We start from the raw sequence: 21509 nt of genomic DNA, 5'->3' as shown, positions 1-21509 counted from the left end.
CAAAATATTCAAAAATATGTAAAAAAAAAAAAACTACAAATATGAACTCACTATAGGTTATAGAACAAAATTTTAATTCACTTATCTATAATTAGAAGACATGGAAAAAAAAATGAAATTTCTATAACTTCTCATCCCTCATAATCACCAACACCATAACCGTGCAAAATGTAAATCTTATTAGTCGTAAACTGTTAAATTATCTTATTCATCTAGTCCATTTCATAAATATTGTAGAATATTTAATATTTTATCAAGTTAAATGAATTCCATTTGCTGGTATTTTAATATATTTTTTACTGCGACAATTTTTCTTCTTATAAAAAACACATCAAATTATCGAATGATTTTATTAGTTATGATGTATTAATATCAGGGTTATTATTAGTGTATTATAAGTAATAATTATAGTTTTATTACTGTTTAAAAGTTTATACTGCTTTAGCGCTTTAATATATTTTATTAATTTTTACTTTTTAGTGTAAATAGCATCTAGACCAAGGATGGCAAACTGGCTGCCTATATATGGGTATCCTATGATTTTCACGGTGGCTTGTGGCTTATTTTTGTCTTGGTATTATTTATTATTAAAATACGAAATATAAATGATGGACTATATACATGGAGGGAACCTTATATAGTTACATGTCACAATTCTGATTCAGTTTCGTTAGAAATGATGAAATAACTTGTATATATTAGAAAATAACAATCGTCCAAGTATTTTGGTAGTAACCTGTTGGCTGCTATACCTGTTTGGAAATATACAAATTTTATTAAATACTTTATAATTTTATTTAACTATTACACTTTTCATTTGTTACTACAAATATTGTCAGATACTCAGATATATTAGTCATTACCAATTTTCTTTTATATATCGATGGAACCTAATTGACAATAACGCGTGTTCGATGGCATGCGTATGTATTTATGTTTATAATAGGTAAATTTATGAAACAGCGAATCTTAAATTGTTATCCCACAGGTTACGCCGTAAATTACCATTATATTATGCTCTAAGACGTAAAATCAATCGCATAATAATATGAAAACTGCAGCAATAATTAATAACTATTAACTAATCTATAATAATATTAAAAGTGCGTAATAACAGAAAATTATTAATGTATTACTGCTCTCACGCAGCACACTGCACAGCACTGAGCACAATCGCAATAGTTCTACAGACGACACACTCACAGTCGACGTCGACGCCTCAACACCGTCGATGAATACAATATTACAGTGAGTAAATTACTCGGAGTAATAGTGACAGATGATTATATAATATAATAATATTTATAAGTACCTAATTATCGTCCTCACCAGACATCGATTAATCGTCTCCTCCATGAATATTTATTTCCCGTTCCACCCCGCCAAGAAACACATGACCACATGACGTGGGTTTATTATCTCTCGAGCATGTCACTCTTATTATTATTTGGCCATGAAATGTTGTTATCTATTATAATAACATAGCATGTACTACAGCTACACCAATAAGTGAGCTTTTCGCCCTCGTCGTCGCTTATTCAGTCAATAGTCATTATTAATTTCTCAATCTATCCGTTTGAGATCCCGCGCACTCGTCTCGTCCTCGATCGTTACATCACGATCACGACAACAACAATAACAACAACAACAACAATAACAACGACAATAACGACAACAAATTATAGTGTTATGTCGTCGTTCGGAAAACTGATTTTTTTTCGAACATGACGATGTAATTACGCGATTTTCTACGTCATAATACGTTCGTATTAATTTTAAACCGATTCCAAATAATAGCATATAATATCAGTTAGTCGAATTAAAAAAAAAAGAATAAATAAACTACTCGTTCGTTTTTTTTTTTATCACCTAGGAGAGTAATGGCGGATAATAATTTATGGCGTTTTGTTTTTTGTTATCAGTCCTGTTCATTGCAAAATTGCAATTTTTGTATTCGAACAAAGTTGTGAGCTGCTGTTTTAAAAGCCAACAAAATAAATCGACCCAAAATGCGCTCGCCAGGAAATCAGTCTGTGTCATACAACTACTAGTTCGGGCAACAAGTTTTACAACATGGGAGCTAAAGATTCGAAACCGAGCTGCATAACTTATGAGGATGCAGTTAAAAGAAGTACTAGCATAATATAATTAATCATCAATATTTTATTATAGTACTATCATGCTCATTTGGCGGTAGTTATTATTATTTTGTCAATTTGAAAAAATGTACATGTATTTCAGTTAGTGATTCAGAAATAAAGAGACTGAGAGAAGCGTTTAAAAGACTGTCGCCAGTAAATGGAGCAATTACTAAGCATTCATTCATTAAAGAAGTACTTGGTGATGGGGTTCCACTATCAATTGCAGAAGTATGTTTTTAATACCATAGTTATTGATTATCTGTACATATTATAATGGAATATTTTATAGTATATATATTCAGCTTGTGGTGGTACGATAAAAGGTATTATTTTCAAAGATCTAGTTTGTGGACTGGTACTTTTAACTCTGGGTACTAATGAAGAAAAATACAAATGTAAGTAATTAATTTAAGAAATCAAAATTTTGTCTGTTTATTTATATCATAACTATTTTATGTATTTTTCAGTTTTATTTAATTTATATTCTAATGAAAGTGAAAATGTTATTTTACGAGATGAATTTCAAAGACTTATCCAAGGGTCTGAATGTATTTTTGTACCAGAACATGTTCAATTCTTATTTTCAGAAGTAATTTTTAATATTTTTCTCACATGTCTAAATAAATAATTTTGTAATTTACAATAATAATACTTTCAGCAAGATCGTGTCAATTATGATGAATTCAGATCCTGGTTAACGAGACATCCTGATGCTACGTCATTAAGTCGATGGTTACTGTCAAAACCATGTTCAGTTTCTCTTAGTAATGAATTAGAAATGCCAACTTTCTATCAAACACTAGCTGGGGTAACTCATTGTAAGTATCTAATGCATTTTAGTTAAAAAAATAATAGAAGTTAATAGGTACATTTTTAATCATCTCATAATATTATTGTGTTATATATATTTTAAATAAAATTTATTTCATAAACAATGTTTAAGCTAGTTTTAGAAATTTGATAGTAAAAATAATATGTATTGTCATTTAAATGATGAGAAATACTATAAAAAATATAATAAAAATGGATGTTCTTAATTTAATGTTTAAGATAGTAAAATGGAACTCAAGCAAGTATTTTTTTATTTTTATTTATTTTTAAAAATTGAATGTAATTACTAATTAATGATTATAAGTTTGTTGATTTTTTTCTTAATGATTTCATACTCTAGAATTGTCTTGTATAATATATTATTTAATATAAAACATTTTTTTTTTAAATCTTCTAATACAAAGGAGGATTTTTTTTAACTATAACTACTTTTAAAATATTTTTAACCTAACTTCATGAGGTATTATTTTAATTTTTTTAGTGGAAGAAACGGATATCATCGAATTAGAAAAATGTTACTGGTCAGTAAAAGGTGAATCTTCTTCGGGGAAATTGGACTTAAAAACTTTGATACCTTTGATAAGTCCACCTATGCCATTAAATGTTTGCTCTGGTTTGTTTGCTGCTTTTGATGAGAACATGGATGGTCATATAGATTTTAAAGAAATGGCTTGTGGGATATCAGCTGCTTGTAGAGGACCTTTAACTGAACGACAGAAATGTAAATTCTTATAATTTTATTATTTAAAAAAAAAAGAATTATTAATTTAAATTTTTTAATCTCTGTCTAAATTTTTTTAATTATTTTTTTTATTAGTTTGTTTTAAAGTATTTGATAATGATCAAGATGGCTATTTATCGAGAGATGAAATTTCTAAAATGGTTGATGTTATGCTTTTCATATGTGAAGATAATATAGCAACTCAAAATAAAGCAGCTACTGACGAATCAGGTATAATTCATAATTAATTTGTTTAGTTATGTACTTATGTTATTTAAATACCTTTTATTTTGTTAATTTTTAGTAAAAGAGATAATTGTATCTGATTTAATCAAACGTTCTACTGACAAAGGTCTTGCAATTGGAGAATATTTGATGTGGACTGTTCATAATTCATTACCAATGGATTTTTTAAATTTAATTTTTCAAGTAAATAGGTTTTTTTAATTTAGTAGTCTGTTTATGTATAACAAAATGTTATAGGTTTGCCATATTGTGTTTGGTTTGAGACCTGTGTCACGTGTTGAGGAGGGAGAAATTGTAAAAGGCTGGTTAGAACGTGAAGAACGTAGAGGCTTAGTTGTTGGACAGCTCTGGTATTTAATTTCAATAGATTGGTGGCGAAACTGGAATGATTATGTTTCAAATACATATAAGGTAAAGTTAATGAAAAAATATATTTTTATACTCTTTTTCTTATGTTATTAGTAATCTATTTGTTTTAGAATGGTGGTGAAATGTCCAGCTATTGTTCTTTTGAAAGTACTAGTTCTTTTTCAAAAACTTCAAGTTTAAAACTTTCATCAAAAAGATCGCAATCATCTCTGGAAAATAGTATTGCTCTTGATATATCTTCTGTATGTATACAGTTTTAAAATAAAATAAGATAATCAAAATTTATATTGTTTATTGATTTTTATTTTATACTAGGTGGTTGTTACTGGAATAACTACTCTGGATCCTAGTACTGGTGGTCATCGAAGAGTTGGTTCAATCACTTCTTATTCATCTTTGCAAGAATCGTATGTTTTGAATTTTATGAAACAAATTTATTATTAAAACTGATGTTTTAAATTATTGTTATAATTTATTTTAGTCCAACTCAATCTCCAATAATGAGCAGAAAAGTTAGTCTTAGCAAACCTGGTCCAATAAATAATTCTGGTCTTGTGTCTGTGCCAACTACAAAAGTAACATCATTGACAGGTGAAGGAGGTCAGCTAAAACGAAATATGCTGCTACGTGGCAGAGATTTTCAGTTAGTTCCCAACTCTTTATGGAAAGCACTTGTGCAGTGGTATAGAGGTTCACCAGCACTTCCTAGACAGGTAAATAATAACATTTAACTTTAAAGAATTTAATTTTGAATCAACAAAAAAGTAGTTTTTTAAAAACTTTAAATAATAAAATTATATTTTTATAGGTTATTCAATCTAATCGAGGTTCAGGTGAAACCGAGTTGGAACTTTATCCATTAAATTTAAGACTATTAAAACATCATAATGGTACCTTGAGTAATGGGTCGGGTCCTAATTCTAATGTGGTTAGGGCACCTACACCGAATGCAGGATCATGGTCTGGATTAGTTGGAGGTTATGGTGCAGCAGCATTAAGTAACTTATAACATTATAATAACATTTGTTTTATTATATTAATAATAATTTTGAATACTTTAAATAAAGGTTCTACTGGTTACAATTATGTATCAAATTTAGTGAATTCTATGCCTCGGCGATATCTCGCATACACTGCATCTTTCAGCAAGTTATCAACTGTTAAACATGTATATGACTTTCTTTGTATTAGACTGAAATTAAAAGCAGAAGATATGAGGCTTTGGCATTTTCATGATGAGGTTTGAATATTTAAAAAAGAAAATAATTGATCTATATCAATATATATATATTTTTTGTTCATGTAGAATAATATGGTATTAATTGAAGACGAAGATCAAACTTTAGAAGAATTAGGTGTATGTGATGAAGATCAAATAATTATAGAAATAAGAAACAAAGATTTGACATGGCCCGAAGAAATCGGTTCTCTCTCTATTAACTCTGGTGATAAATGTAAACAATGTAAGTACTTATCCTGTTTCATATAGATTCATTTTTTATGCAAGTGTTGTATGCTCCGCGCCATGAGAGAAGTAATCCATGTCCCAACAAAATTGCCTTCAATTCCGCGCATCCCAACCTATTTTACCTACCGACGTTTTAAGATCACAACTGTTTATGGTCGGCAATGCTGTATATATAGTGTGTATCATAATATATACTGAATGGCATATAGTAGGGAAAACAAAAAATGTTTTTTTTCTTAAGATATTTTGGCTGTACAGTTAATAAAATATATACTAAATAAGTAAATAATATATAAAAAGATTAAAGTAGCTTGGCTTTGAATTGATTATAAATTACATAAAAAATTAGCTTTCAATATTTTTTCTGTTAAGTAATGTTATGTTTTTAATTTGATCATTTTATTCAAATTTACAGTGATAGATACACAACTATTCCATTATTTTTACTTCAATATTTTTATTATAAGTTTTCACCAGTATAATCTATCAAAATAACAATACAGTATTATTTAATATAATTTTTTAATATATTTAATGTAATTTTAATTATTTTTATAGTACCAGCTGAAAAAGGAGCTACGGGTCTAAACAATTTAGGTAATACTTGTTTTATGAATGCTGCATTACAATGTGTAAGCAATACTAGACTCCTTACACAATATTTCATCAATGATATGCATCTTTATGAACTTAATCGGTATGTATTTTTATTTCTTAAATTAAATTTCATTAAAATTATTAATCATTACAGTTAATTTTCTAGGACTAATCCATTAGGTATGAAGGGATGTATAGCTAAACGTTATGGTGATTTAATTCATGAAATTTGGAGAGGAACCGCTAAAACTATAGCACCTCTTAAATTAAGAGTAAATTTTGTTGTTATTATTTTTTAAATACAATATTAATGGCCTAATATTTTTATTTATAGTGGACAATTGGAAAATATGCACCACGTTTTAATGGTTTTCAACAACACGATTCTCAAGAACTACTTGCCTTCTTATTAGATGGTTTACACGAAGATCTGAATCGAGTACATGGCAAGCCATATTCTGAATTAACAGATAGTGAAGGAAGACCTGATGTTACAGTTGCAGAAGAGGTTTGTCTTATTAGTTGTATTTTTATTTTTTTTATATATATATATAATACATCTTAAAAATAAAGCTGTTATTTATTTATTATTTAATTGTACTTTATTTTTACTAGGCATGGGAAAATCATATTGTGAGAAACAAATCAATTGTGGTTGATTTATTTCATGGTCAATTAAAATCAAAGGTTACTTGTAAGAAATGTGGTCATGAGTCTGTTAGATTTGATCCATTTAACTATTTATCATTGCCTTTACCAATGGAATCATATGTGTGTCTTCAAGTTATTGGTAATTTATATTTTATAGTTTGGTTTTTAAAGTAATTTTTATTAAATTTTTAAAAATTTATATTTATTTTAATATTAGAAAAATAATGTAATAGTGTACAAAATTAAATATAACAAAATTGACATTATTTTTAATTTTATATAATCATGTTATGTATTTGTTCTAACGCCTTAAATAAAATATTCTAAGTTTTGGAATAAATTAATCTTAACAACTAATCTAGAATACCTTAACTTATTTTAATTTAGAAAATGTATATTAATAATTTTATACAATTATTAGTGATTAAATTGGACGGAACAGTTCCTGTGAAATATGGTCTACGTATGAATGCTGACGACAAACATTCTGTTGTTAAATCAAAACTTTCTTCATTAAGTGGAATCCCTGCTAATAATTTAAAACTGGCAGAAATAATCGGAGCACAAATTAAAGTTAGCTTTTATAATTTATTTTATTATGTGCAATGGGCTTTAACTTTCCACTATAAATTTTAATTTGTTTAATTAGAATATTATTGTTGATGAACAAAAAGTAAAACCGGGAAGCTTATTGTATGCATATGAGCTACCTCCACCTACATCGGTAGGTCCTGGTTCAGAAATGTCTGGTGATGAAGAGCGTTCATCCATTTGTTCAACTAAATCTGGTACTCAAAGAGAAGCTGCCCAAACATTTACCACTATACAACGAACTGTTAGGCCAGGAAATACATTAGGTAAACTTAAATGGTGATTTATGAATTTTGTTTATTATTTAATTAAAATTTTATATGCTTTATTTAAATATATTAATTTATACATTCATAGGCAATAAAATACCAACATTAAAACTATAAATACTAAAATTTAAGTCAGTGATTGAATTAAAAAAGTAAAAATATTAATAGCACATTTGGATATACTTAGTGTCAGTATTACTGTAGATCTATTACTTATCAATTTGTATGAGGATTCTGAAATATTAATTGTTAAAGAGTGACTTTTGTCACCAGTTATTCATTCATTAGCTACTACTGATATTCTAATTTGTTTAATTTTATAATTTTCTTTAGTGCAATCAAATGGTAATCGTACCAGTAGTTTAAATGAAGACATATCAACAACTGATAATACTGATGTAATTTTGTTTGTTATATTCATTTTATTATTATTTATGTTTAAACTTAATGTATTTATATAGTATTTATTATTATTAGAGTATTAGTGGATCTCAAATGGACACAGATATCAATTTAGAAGAACCTATTCACGCCACAATGGCAGACAGTGGGAATTGCAGTGCTAGCAGTTTTAGTTTGACTGATAGTGGTGATACAATCCATCAAACTCCAAATTATGTTGTTGCATTGCACAGGAAAATGGTAATTATTTAAGTAAAATAATTATTACTGTTAACATTTTGTTTTTAAATTAATTTTTAATTTTGCATTTTATTTAATCATTTATATTATAAACTTATTATTAACAAAAAAGTAATATGCTAAACAAAATGATCTTTTTTGTCTATTTGCATTTATTTTTATGAGAAATAATTAAACTTTTTTAAAATTAAACAAATAATTAATCTAAAAAGTTTGAAAATAAACTCAACTATTGGTATGATTAAAATAGACATTACTACATTAGTACAGTCAATTTGACTTAGATGTTGGTTGCAATTGAATTTAATGTGTCAATTAACCTTTAATAGTTGTTTTTAAAAATAAATTAGGGTTTTCACTGTTTTTAGAAGTATAATTGTATAGATGCCGTGATGAGGTAGATAGCAATGTACTTTAATTATATTTTATCTATGTCTTTATGTAAATTAAGTTATATCTGAATATAATGTTACTCACCAGTCATCAAAATTATTCTCCTATTAGTATAAGAATTATTGAGATATTTAAGCGAATCAAGTAAAAAATAACTACATCAATCAGTTACTGTATATTAATAAATAATTATCTATAAACTATCTATATAATTGCCCAATAACTAGTAAAAAAATATATTTTCTATTAAACAATAATGTAACATTTACTTTAAAATAGACATTCAATTTTGCTATGACAGTTTTTTACAGTTAAGTTAGATATATTTTGAAAAAACTCAGTTAATTGTAAGTTTTGTTAAGATGAAATAATAATGTAATTATTAATTAATTTCAAAAATTATCTTTTAATAATAATACAATGTTTTTAGATCAGACAAGATGTGTATTTTATATCTGCTCATAAAAGTAAACCTAGTATTTTTGGTTTACCAATAATATTACCTTGTAATGAATCTACTACGAATCAAGATCTTTATCAAGCTGTTTGGCTACAAGTAGCCAGATTAGTATCACCTTTGCCACCATCTGAATCTACAGTACCTAATCATGCTATGGATTGGTAATAATATTAATAATCATATAATATAATATGTTTAAAAAATCATTAATAAATGATTCATTTTTAATTATTTTAGTGATGATAGTCTTGGCTATGAATTTCCTTTTGTTTTGAAAGCTGTCAACAGAGAAGGAACACTTTGTGCATGGTGCCCTTGGTATCGATTCTGTCGAGGATGTACAATTTTATGTTGTGATACTGATTTTAATTTTGCTGCAAACCATATTGCTATAGATTGGGATCCAACAGCTCTACATTTACGGTATCAAACCTCTCAAGAGTCTGTAAGTTTTTAAATTGTTTTATTTTAGCATACATTTCATTGACTAAGAACAATTATTTAAAGGAACATGAATGCGTTGGTGAATCTCAGTGTTCACATACAGAACCAATAAGTCTTGAATCGTGCCTTGCGGCATTTACTAAAGAAGAACAACTTAGTGAAAATGAAAAGTATTATTGTTCTACATGTCAAGACCACCAATTAGCATCTAAAAAGTTACAGATTTGGAGATTACCTCCAATTTTGGTAAGTTTTTATAGATGATTATTTTATTTTTATATATACATATAAATATATTTTTTTAGATTGTTCATCTGAAACGATTTCAATACCTTCAAGGAAAATGGGTAAAATCACATAAAGTGGTAAAATTTCCCTATAAAGATTTTGATCCAACAGATTATTTGGCTTCAGTTCCAAAACACACTGTTTTAAGAAACAAAGAGTTACAAGATACAACTAAAAATTTAAAGTATAAATAAAAAAAAACTATTTCTTCATCTAATCATCACTTAATGAATCATTTTATGTTTTTAATAGAGAGCAGTATCCATCAAACAATAAAGAGGATTTAAAACCGGCTTTATTAAATATTGGTGAGATCTGATGTTCTAATAAAATAAAAACAAAGTGCTTTTTAATAAAGTTTTGTTCCCCAATGCGATTGAATAATGAATGAATATAAAAATATAACAGTCATATTCCCAATTTGGAACTATTCAATAAGATATTATTTAATTTTAACTATAATATTTTTATTTTAAATATATATATATATATATTTATAATTATTTATTTAGATGATGATAGTCCATTAAATATCAATAGTCGTCTAAACGAACTAGAAGGTTCACAACGTAAAAGGTTAGAATCTACTTCTCTTTTACGTACACCAATAGATGATAAAGCTTTGCAAGATTTTCATCAGCACAAATTGGTTGATGATTTCAACCCATTAGATTTGAAGTACAATTTATATGCTGTCGTGGTAAATTATTCAAAATAATATTATTTAGATACTTATCATTTATCATGACTATTTATACAATTTTTTAGTTAACTCATTTTGTTAATGGAACTATCACAGATTAATACGGCATTATATTATTTCAACTTTCAAGACAATTTTTTAATCTGCTATACAAAATGATATAGATCTGTTTAACAAAATTGAATGTGTAAAGCATAAGGCAACTTTCTGTAACACATATAAATACCCATTTACTATTTTTTTTTTATTATTGTTGAAAAAGCCAGTAATATTTCTTTTCTTGGTAAATTCCAGATTTTCATGTATAAATACATGTTTTTGCACATTTGCAATATTTTTATACACTTTCCATTTGGGTTTTATTGCACAAACTTGCTTAAATAAATTTCTTGTAAATTATACAATTTTCTGAAAATATTAAACTGTATTTATTTAAACTTCCGTGAAGGCTCAAGTACAATATATAAACACATAAAATATTGTGGGTATTAATCAGTGGTCTTCACATAACAATTAGATTACAGAAAATATTGTAGGTAGTCGTGAGCAAATAAGTCCCATTATTTACTTTAGTCTTAAAATTACTTATATTTTATATGATGTTTTGATTTAAACAGTGTCATTCTGGAATTCTGGGAGGTGGTCATTATGTATCGTATGCTTGCAATCCAAATGGAAAATGGTACTGTTATAATGACAGTAGTTGTAAGGTAAAGTTTTCAGCTTAAGTGAATAAATCTTTTTAAATTAAATTAAAAAATGTATGTATTTTACACACCTTTCTTAGGAAGTCACTGGTGAAATAGATACTAGTGGAGCATACATGTTGTTTTATGAACGTGAAGGTCTTTGTCATAATCAATATATGCCCAATGTGTTTGGTCGTGTTCCCGTTGATGTCAAGGACCTTGATCAAGATTTTGATTCTGACTTGAAAAAAGTTTGTACTATGATGTGATCTTTGAGCTTATATATTTTTTATAAATCAATGAAAGAGATTTATTGAAATATTTTTACACGAGCTTCATTTGTTACTTTTATTATTATTTTGTGAAAAAAGTGATGAAATGCCATAATAATGATTAAGTAATGTTGCAATGATTGCCGGTTACTTATGCCATTAAAAAAGTTACCAATCTTAATCACAGTCTGCACATTTTTATTTGTATATTGCCTTTAATGCATTCCATATTATTAAACTACTTCAATAGTAGTTTTTACTATACTTAAGAAAAATAAATATTGATAAATAAGATCAAAAATATTGGAACAATTCATTCATAATTATGATTATTATTATTTAATTATTATACTGTTGCTTGTAACTGTATATTTACATTGTTTTCTAGTCTGTTAGAGCTCCCATACATTTTTTTTTAAATATGTGAAATTATTATTATTATTATTATTATTATTATTATTTGTTATATTATTTATGTTATGTTTCTGAAATAATTAAATTCTATATTTTTATTTGTTTAGCAATTAGTCTACCTACAAATTTTATCGTTATATATTGCAAATTTCTTATTGTAACTACTTACAATGTTAATTTAATAGTTGTTTTTAAATCTAAAATGAAACCTATGTATTAAAATATTATTATTGATATAAAAATATGCATTATTAATTGTAATAAAAATATTCTTGTTTGTCATACATAATGTAAAATTATATAAATATAATATAACTAATTATTTTTATTAGATAAACAGTTGATGCAGTTAAAAATATAATATTATATTTTACAAATAATTTGTTTGATTATATACAGATCCAAAATATTCTGAATAATTTTTATATTCTGTAGCTATTCTATTATAGTTTGACGTGTATATATATCTGATGGCTGGGAGTCATTCTGATGACTTGTGCGACACCGGGAATGGTACCATGACGTCATGAGCATAAATATTTATATACAGCAGATGCCACTTATAAGATTCACTTTGGGACCAGCACAAAATGAGTCTTATAAAGTTATAACTATAACCGAATGAATGTTATCGGGGAAGTGGGAAAAAAAATTGAATTACATATTTATGAATTTTATTTTACTAAAATTTTTTACTTTAATACATATTACTACATAGGTGCCTATTATGCATATGATACTTGTGAAAAATGTGAAATGCGTCGTGAAGAGTGGTCATCGAATCTATGTGCTCATAATAGATATTGGAGAATATAAAAAAAAAATTAACTTAGAACGTCTATCAATTATTCTAAAAAACGTCAGAAGAGGAAAAGATTAGAATGGGTTGGGTCTTGGGTAGTTGGATTGATCTTTTTTGGAAAATTATCAGTACCTACAGCAAATGTCATTTTTATCGAGAGACTAAATGGATTATGGCCATTTCAATTATTATGAAAAGCAAATTTATTATTGATAAATTCAATTGTTTATTGTTAATAATTTGTCTATGTTGTGTGTGAAACATGTTACTTGGCGCATAGAATAATTAATTAGAATAATTTATGATAAATAATTTATTAATAATGACCGCGATTGTGTCAACTGCTGGGTGCAATAATACAATAAAAAATATTCACTTATAGATATATAATTTTAAATTTTATTGACGTGCAATCGGTACTCAATAAATTACAGAGTTAATTTAGTTTATAGTTTTGTTTTCTCATCTCTCGCAATCTCAATTCTCATTTTCTCAAAAATATTGTCAAATGTCAATTCTTTTCCACCAGTTCTATTATCTTCTTACTTCTCACAGCATTAAATAATATATGTATAATGTATATTGGGTACAGCTGATGTATTATATTATTCACGGACTAAGACTAGTCTGTGATATTATATTGTACTTTTTGACACTGATAACAGTTGTACTTTTATCACTGACGGTATATTTTTCTCAGAATCTATTATCTATATTGTCTTGTGTCAATTATTATGAAAATAATAATAAATAATAATTATTGTAATATTTTTCCGATTTTTCGATAGTCAGTTACTATAAATGAAATAATATTAATACAATTTTTACGTCACCCCGAATCGACTATTAAGTACTAATTAGTTAATTAAAATAATCAACAATTTTAATTTTCAATTATTATTTGTCCATGTCACTGTAATAATTGTGAATTGTGGGTTTTGGAAAAATTGATTCAGCGTTTCAGTAATATCTTATGGAGGTAAGTGTTGCCTAATATATATAAGATTAATTTTACGATGCAATTTTATATTATCTCAAACAACGTTTAATAGGACAAATTACCATACAAGGAAACTCATGTTTGGACTTTAAGTGATTTTATAGAACGACGCAAAAAATGGGATCAAGGAGATGAAGCACGATTAGCAGAATACCTTCAACAACTATCCAATGTAAGCGCAACTTATAATAATATTATATTTGTTATTAATTCTTATGATTGTATAATGTTGTAGTCATGTATTGATTATTATTGATTTCACTTTGTTTTCTTTGTTACATCAATTAACAAATAATAGTGAATCATATCCATTTTGTTTTAAAAAAATGTCACTTGAAATGTATTGGTTTTCATTTAACCTATTTTATTTTAGGTATAAGTCATGTTTTGTGATTAGGTTTTAAATCAAGTAATAGTATTTTTTAATAGATAATAATTTTAATATTTTTAGAAAATAACCCAAGGTGCTAAAAATACATTAAATGAATTGGACAATTTAGTAGCTAGCATAGATGACACTGCAGTTAAAATAGCAAACATCAATAATGAATTTCAGTTATTAGCAGATAAACAATTTATAGAAAACAAAGTTCAAGATGAGGATGAGACAGTACAAACTAAAGTTGAAGTAAATATAAAAACATTTTATTTTTTTTTTATATGAGAAAAAAATAGGAATAATATAGTTGATGTTATATATAATAATATTGTATTTACTAATTCAAATATGTATTATCTTAGAAACCTGTATTACGAGAAATCAATGCTGATACATTAGTAAATAATATAAAAGAAGCACTTAAAAATAGCTTTGAAGCTATTGATACTCACTTTGAGAAAATTACTGTTGTAGTTAGTGATTCTGATGATAATGATGATGAACTAAGGTTTGAATTGTTTAAAATTATTTCTTTGTGTTGACTATAATATTTTCATTTATCTTTTTTGTAATAGTCATGAAGAAACTGTTTTAAGGCCAAGGATATTTTACAAAAAATTAAATCTTCCTTCTTTAAGTGGTAATACATTATCTGAAATTGTCGTAGATAATGCTATGTTTTCAGATTCAGATTCTGATGTTGAACAACCTACAAACACATTTAAAGATCAGGTAGAATTAGTTTTACAAATTAATGTATATATTAACGTATAAATTAATGTTATTCATAAGATCAATCTATACAACGTTTACTAAGGGAATATGAATGCACACAAACCAAAACTAGTCTTTACCAACTGCAGTATTATTTTTAATAATCAATTATTAAATGAGGTTGAAGAAGAGAGTGAGGTGAATAAAAGTTAAGAAAGTGAGCTGGAGTTGTATATAGTGTCATGTGGTCATATTCTTACAACAAACAAAATATAGATAACTGATAAAAATATATATATATTTTTATAGACGCCATCTAGATTTAAATTCTTTATTTTTCACTTTAAACACTTGAAAATAATTGCTTTTGCAGTTTTATGTATACAGTTTAAATTATGCTACAAATTTATTTTTTATTTATTTAGGAATCATTATTTAGTAATGATGTACCTGAAGAGGATAACTATTCTATTATTGAATCAAAAAATATATATGAACCTAATCCTGAATCAATAGATACCAATAATATTGTTTTTGAACCAGAAAAACCTAAACCTAAAAATATTCCCACATATGCAGATTATGATGAAGGTAAATATATAAATATTTATTATTAGTATTTAATTGTTTATTATTTGTTACAATATACTGAAATACTTGCATTTGAGTTCATAATATTATATAGTTTAGAGATTTGTGACTATGTAATGATATTCAAGCAATTTTTTTTTATGGATTTCAGTTAATGTTGTATAAAAAGTAATTATTAATTTTTTATTTTTATTTATTTCAAATTGTTTTCATTATTTTTTGTAAATTTCTTTTTTAAATTAATTTGATTACTAAAAATAAATATACATAGTTGACTCATGGAGTTATTTAACAGTTTTTTTTGAGTTATTTAATTCAATTTGGCATATTTAACACTTCCCGATTTTTAGCAGCTATATTTTATACTAAGACCAGATTAACATGGGTACAAAAACAGCTTTTACTCCATGACGGAATTTTTCTTACATATTTACTTAGTATTATACATTAAATATATGTTGTCTAAATAGCTCTTTATTGATTAGGGTACTATATATAAATTGCTGTTGGGTGGCTCTAACTATAGCATGTTTATAAAATTTTCTCTGTTTTTACGTTGACACCATTAGATTCTAGATCAAACTAATTTTCAAAAATTACTGTTTATGATAAATAAGTTAAATCAAACTAGAATTAATAGTTACACATTTCTAAATTATGGTATGTTTTATGTGTGATGAGTATAATATATCATGTATTTTTTAAGTTTATTTTTCTTTGTACTAATCTTTTTAATTATAAACTTAATCAAATTGTTTTGAATTGTAGATGATTTGTTTAGTCCACCGCCTTTAATTAATGATGATGACGATGACAATTTAGAGAATGAATATAATATATTTGGTAATGGTAATAATATGTTTGGTGAAAAAAACTTGTGGGATGATATTGATGATGATGACAATGATGATTTTTCAAATGAACCACCTTTACCGATATACTCAGACAAACCCCCTCTGCAAGAACCTAAATCTGATACTCTAGTAAAGGTTGAAGTACCAAGTATACAACAAACACTAAATGATGAATTGCGAAAAAGATTCCAAAAAGGTTATTTATTTTATATGCTATATTATGTTTAAGTGACAGTTGATTATTTTTTCATTAATTCTATAATTCTTTATGTTTTAGATAGTACATCTCTTTCATCAGATAATTTAAATGTCATATCGTCCAAAATAAAAGTATTTGTGTTATTGCTATTAGTAATCTTAAACTTATAAATAATTTATTTGTTTATTTATACATTTTTAGTTACCTAAAAGAGCTGTTAATATTCTTGGTGGAACTGATATAAAACCATACATTTCTAATCCAGCTGTGAACATAAGGTATTTTCAATTAAAGTACAAATATCTAGTTAAATTTAATCATATTTTGTTGTGAATAAAATATCACATATCTATATAATATAGTTATATTCTTATGATACTAATTATGAGTTCACAATTATAAAATAAATTTAGCTAATTACATTAAATATTGTAATATAATTATATATACTTTGTTTCACGAGAGAAGGAACTTGTTTAATGCATAATATGATTGATGGTCGGTGATAGCACAGAATCCACTTTTCCCTCATTTCTCTTACCCAAACAGGTACAAGTGGTGGGAGATGTGCAGCCACCGGCAAAACGAGTTCCTTCTCTCTTTAAATGGGAGTATAGTATATTAATTAATATGTACTCAGAAGTTAATTATGCAAATATTCATAAAATTATTATTTACAGACCATCAACAACATCAGAAATAAGTAAAAACATTGCTGTAACAACACAGAATGATACTATTGAAGATGTTAAAAAAGATTTTAATATTTCAAATAAAGTTATAGATAATTCCAATCCAAATTCAGCTAATGTGGGATATAAAAATTTAATTAAAGAAACTAATCCAATAAAAAAACGATCACTCTTTGATCAAGAATCAGATGATGATGATTTGTTTTCCAAATCCACCGTAACAGTTTCTCCTACTTTAAAACCAGAAATGTTGGAATCTAAAGCAAGTTTGACTAAAGATAAAATTTCATCAAGAAATATATTTTCAGAATCAGATGAAGATGAAGAATTTATGGATTCAAAACTAAAAACAAAAGAATTAGTTTTTCATTCTACTATTGATAATAATTCTACAACACTCTTAGACTCCTCGTCTGATGATGATTTATTTAGTAATAAATCTATTAATAATATAATACCAAAACAAATAAGTTCTTCTCCAATGCATGTTGAAATTGTAAATAAATCAAATGAAACAAAACATATATCAAAACCATCCATAGAAGAAAATAAAGTTAAAGGTGCATTAAATAAGGTAATTATTGATGAATTAAAAAAACATACAGTAAATTTGAACGTGGTTGATAATAAAGTTACAGAAAAAGAATTATTACCAAATAATAATACTTTAAATAGTAATATTATAGAATCTCCAAATAACGATAAAATAATTCAAAGAAATCAAAAGCTTTCAAATTCACAACAGACAAAAAAGTTAAGTAATTTTTTTTCATCGGATGAAGATGATTTTGATGATGATACATTGCTTAATTTTAATAAACCAAATAAAAATAGTATTAAAAAAGGTCAATCAATTTCTAATGCAAGTGAATTTAGTCAAAATACAAATCGTGAGGTTCATGGACCGAAAGTAAAATTATTTGATTCTTCTTCTTCTGATGATGATCTATTTATTACTAAACCAAGTGATAGTCTTACATCTTCAATAATCAAAAAACAACCTAGTTTTAATGACATTGAAAATATAGGTATTTCAAAAGAGATTGATGATCGTGCCATAATGAATAAAATACCGAAAATTGATAAGATAAATCAAATAGAAAACGAAATAGATAAAAAAAATATAAAAAATTGTAATCTATTGTCTGATGATGATGAAGATGAACATTATTTGTCTTTTGATAAAAACATTTCTGATATTGCATCTAATAATCAAAATATAAACGAGAAAATATCAACTATTAGTTTGTCATCTGAAGAATTTTTTAGCCCCCAAATGGATCAAAACAACCAAGATATGTTTCAGAATACACCTGATAGTTTAAAAAAAAGTAAGAATTATGATTTATTTAGCCAAAAAGAGATTCATATGTCTAAAAATGAAATAATGTCTAATGAAAATACAAACCAGAATAATAAAAATTCTATAATATCAAGTAGTGAAGATGAAACAAAATTGATGTTTAGTTCACAAATTAAAAATGAGAATTCTAATATAGAAACTAAGTTGATTTCTCCAACATCAAATTTATCACCTGAAAATTTACTAAATAATAAGAATCAAGTATTATTAAAAGAAAAAGATATAAATGCATCCAATATGATAACAGAACCTATTTCTTCAGAAAAAACAAAACAAAGTATCGAAAATTCTAAATTTTCAAATAGTGATGGACAACAATTTTCTTTCAATTCAAGTACTCAAAATGTGAATACTATTCAGGAAATTGACGTAATTTGTCCTACATCAGAATTGTCCTTTAAGGATTCTATTGATGGACCTTTTTTCAGTTCACCAAATTCAAAGAATGAAACTACAAAAAAACTTCCAGGTAAAGCTAATTTTAAATAATACATTTTTAATTATTGATGTTACTATAATTTACTATTGAAATAAATAAATATCTGAAATACATTTAACAAAATATAAAAACACAGTATTGTATTAGTATAATTAGTTGAAATTAGTGCAAATTAAGTTCAATTGTGTTTAAACTAGGAAATTTTGGAAATTGACAATAAGCTAGCTGATATAATTATATGTTGTTGAATCAAACAATATTTTGGATTTAAACTGATATATAAAGATAAATTTGGACAGATAATAAAGCAGGTACATTAATACTTCAGATTACCATAAATATTGGATTCATATAACAATTTAATATTATTAAAAATAGCTGACATTTATCTAAGCAGATTGATTAGAACATAAGTGAAATAATGTAGGACTTTAAGATACAGTAAATAACTGAATTCAAGTTAACATAATAGAATTTTTTTTATACAATGGAAAAATATTATTGTTTTGTAACTAAAAAAGGTTTTTTTTTATTCATCAATACAAATTATATTATTTTAAAATTTTATTTTATTTTTTTTTCAGGAAAATTAAATAAAAATGCTGGTGCTTTTATAAATATTGCTAGTTTACTTCCCAATTCTAAAAGCCCATTGAAAATATCGGATATTCCTCGATCGGTTTCATTAGATGAAAAAAATGATGCTTTACCAACTGATGGAACAAAGCTTTTTAGTGCTGAAAAAGTAATTAATATTTTTAAATATAATAGTCCAAAACATATTATAAGTTGTAAATATACTAATAAAAATCAATAAATAATATTTAAAACCTTTTGCAATAATGTTATTTCTATTTCTTTATTTGTGTTTATATTACAGTACAATTTGTTCTAGGAAAGAGCCAGAATTCAAGTAAAAAGACGTCCACAAAGTCGAAAAGCTAGAATAGCTGCTGCTCGAATGTCATCTATAGATATAGGTTCTGAAACAAATTTTGAAGAATCATCTCGCCTATTTGTTTCAACGTCAGATTTAGTTGACTATCAATCAAGTCCAATACTAAATAACGATATTACAGTTTCAGATTCTTCAAATGAAGTTAAAAATAAAATCCAAGCATCAATTAATGACAAATTACTTGCAGCAAATAATAATAAAACTGATGTGATTAGTGATAAATTGGAATCAAAAAATGAGCTTATAAAACATTTATTTGATGACGATTCAGATTCATCTGAGTCAATTCAACAAGAGTTTGATAAAAAAGATAATGATTACAAAAAAATAATATTAGGTGAAAAACTATTAGAATCTAATAAATCAATGCAAGAACAACTCCCTGTAATTGAATCAGTTCATAAAAAACTTCTAGAGAATGAACCAGTAAAAGAAAAACAACTAGAAACTGAACCATTAAAAGGAAAACAACCAAAAATTGAATTGATTAATGATGAAATTTCAGAAATTGATTCAATATTAGAAACACAAGTTAAAGCGCACAGTGTGAAAGAATTAGAAGAAAATAAATCTAAGATTTCAAATACCTCGTTGCCTCATAAATCCAATTCTTTATTTGATGATGATGACGACGATGATGATTTATTCTCTCAAAAATCTGGTAAAGCAAATAAACTGTCATCAAATTTATTTGATAGTGATGATGAATTTGAATTTAAAAAAAAATTTACAAAAAAGAACTCTGATAAAACCAAGTCAATATTTGGTGATGATAGTGATGATGATCTATTTAATACTCCCAACAAACCTTCAGGAAGTAATTTAACCTCTCAAAAACCAATTGGTTAGTATAAAATATGCTATTAAATAATTATTATCTTGTAATTAATCTATTATCTATTAAATTTGTAACAATATTTTATTGATTAGTGTTTAACTTTTTTTTTTAGATAAATTAAATCAGCAACAAAATCGATCTAGTAGTGATGGATATGTAAAACTTGCTGCCGAAAGTGTTGCTGTTAATCCATTAGAATCTAAGAAATAAAATAATTGAATATTATGTTATTTTTATTTTATGTTTTAATATTTTATGCGTCCCCAATTTTTATATTGGAAGTTATGTGATATTATATATAAAAAAGTTTGAGAAATGTTCAACCTTTGGAACAAAAAATTAATATAAAATTTTATTATTTAATAAGCAGTATACATTTATAAACAATCTGATTGGAGCTTTTTTTTGCTCTCTCTCTATCATTATTATTATGTTTTAATTTGATTTGCCATTATTATATTATTACCTTTATGTAGTGTTATATATTACAC

General features: G+C 25.8%; 2 protein-coding genes across 3 annotated transcripts; both read left to right on the top strand.

The window, feature by feature from the left end:
• The first annotated feature begins 1496 nt into the window (after nt 1-1496).
• Nucleotides 1497-12167, top strand: LOC113560723 (ubiquitin carboxyl-terminal hydrolase 32). Of its 2 annotated transcripts, none has more exons than XM_026966770.1 (32): nt 1497-1762; nt 1923-2131; nt 2242-2369; nt 2431-2536; nt 2609-2730; nt 2800-2959; nt 3454-3693; nt 3790-3924; nt 3998-4122; nt 4177-4350; nt 4419-4550; nt 4624-4715; nt 4790-5021; nt 5117-5306; nt 5376-5548; nt 5615-5771; nt 6335-6473; nt 6540-6645; nt 6708-6881; nt 6989-7163; nt 7446-7597; nt 7674-7881; nt 8218-8282; nt 8362-8526; nt 9350-9540; nt 9617-9824; nt 9887-10069; nt 10129-10295; nt 10364-10419; nt 10624-10811; nt 11432-11524; nt 11602-12167. In XM_026966770.1, the coding sequence occupies exons 2-32, from the start codon at nt 2074-2076 to the stop codon at nt 11770-11772; spliced, it is 4665 nt and encodes a 1554-aa protein (XP_026822571.1). In that variant the 5' UTR covers nt 1497-1762; nt 1923-2073; the 3' UTR covers nt 11773-12167. The 2 variants fall into 2 exon arrangements, with proteins under 2 accessions (XP_026822571.1, XP_026822572.1); XM_026966771.1 differs by having other exon boundaries at nt 1874-2131.
• Nucleotides 12168-13752: 1585 nt separating this feature from the next.
• Nucleotides 13753-21341, top strand: LOC113549064 (putative uncharacterized protein DDB_G0282133). Its single transcript, XM_026950213.1, has 13 exons — nt 13753-13970; nt 14044-14163; nt 14443-14619; nt 14733-14878; nt 14946-15102; nt 15510-15675; nt 16444-16725; nt 16807-16859; nt 16930-17006; nt 17409-19252; nt 19807-19967; nt 20118-21024; nt 21131-21341. The coding sequence occupies exons 1-13, from the start codon at nt 13965-13967 to the stop codon at nt 21226-21228; spliced, it is 4194 nt and encodes a 1397-aa protein (XP_026806014.1). The 5' UTR covers nt 13753-13964; the 3' UTR covers nt 21229-21341.
• Nucleotides 21342-21509: the final 168 nt, after the last annotated feature.

This window comes from Rhopalosiphum maidis, chromosome 1 (assembly GCF_003676215.2).
Source record: "Rhopalosiphum maidis isolate BTI-1 chromosome 1, ASM367621v3, whole genome shotgun sequence".
Lineage (NCBI taxonomy): Eukaryota > Metazoa > Arthropoda > Insecta > Hemiptera > Aphididae > Rhopalosiphum > Rhopalosiphum maidis.
Note: the sequence above shows the minus strand (reverse complement) of the source record. Positions and strands in the feature narration are given on the sequence as shown.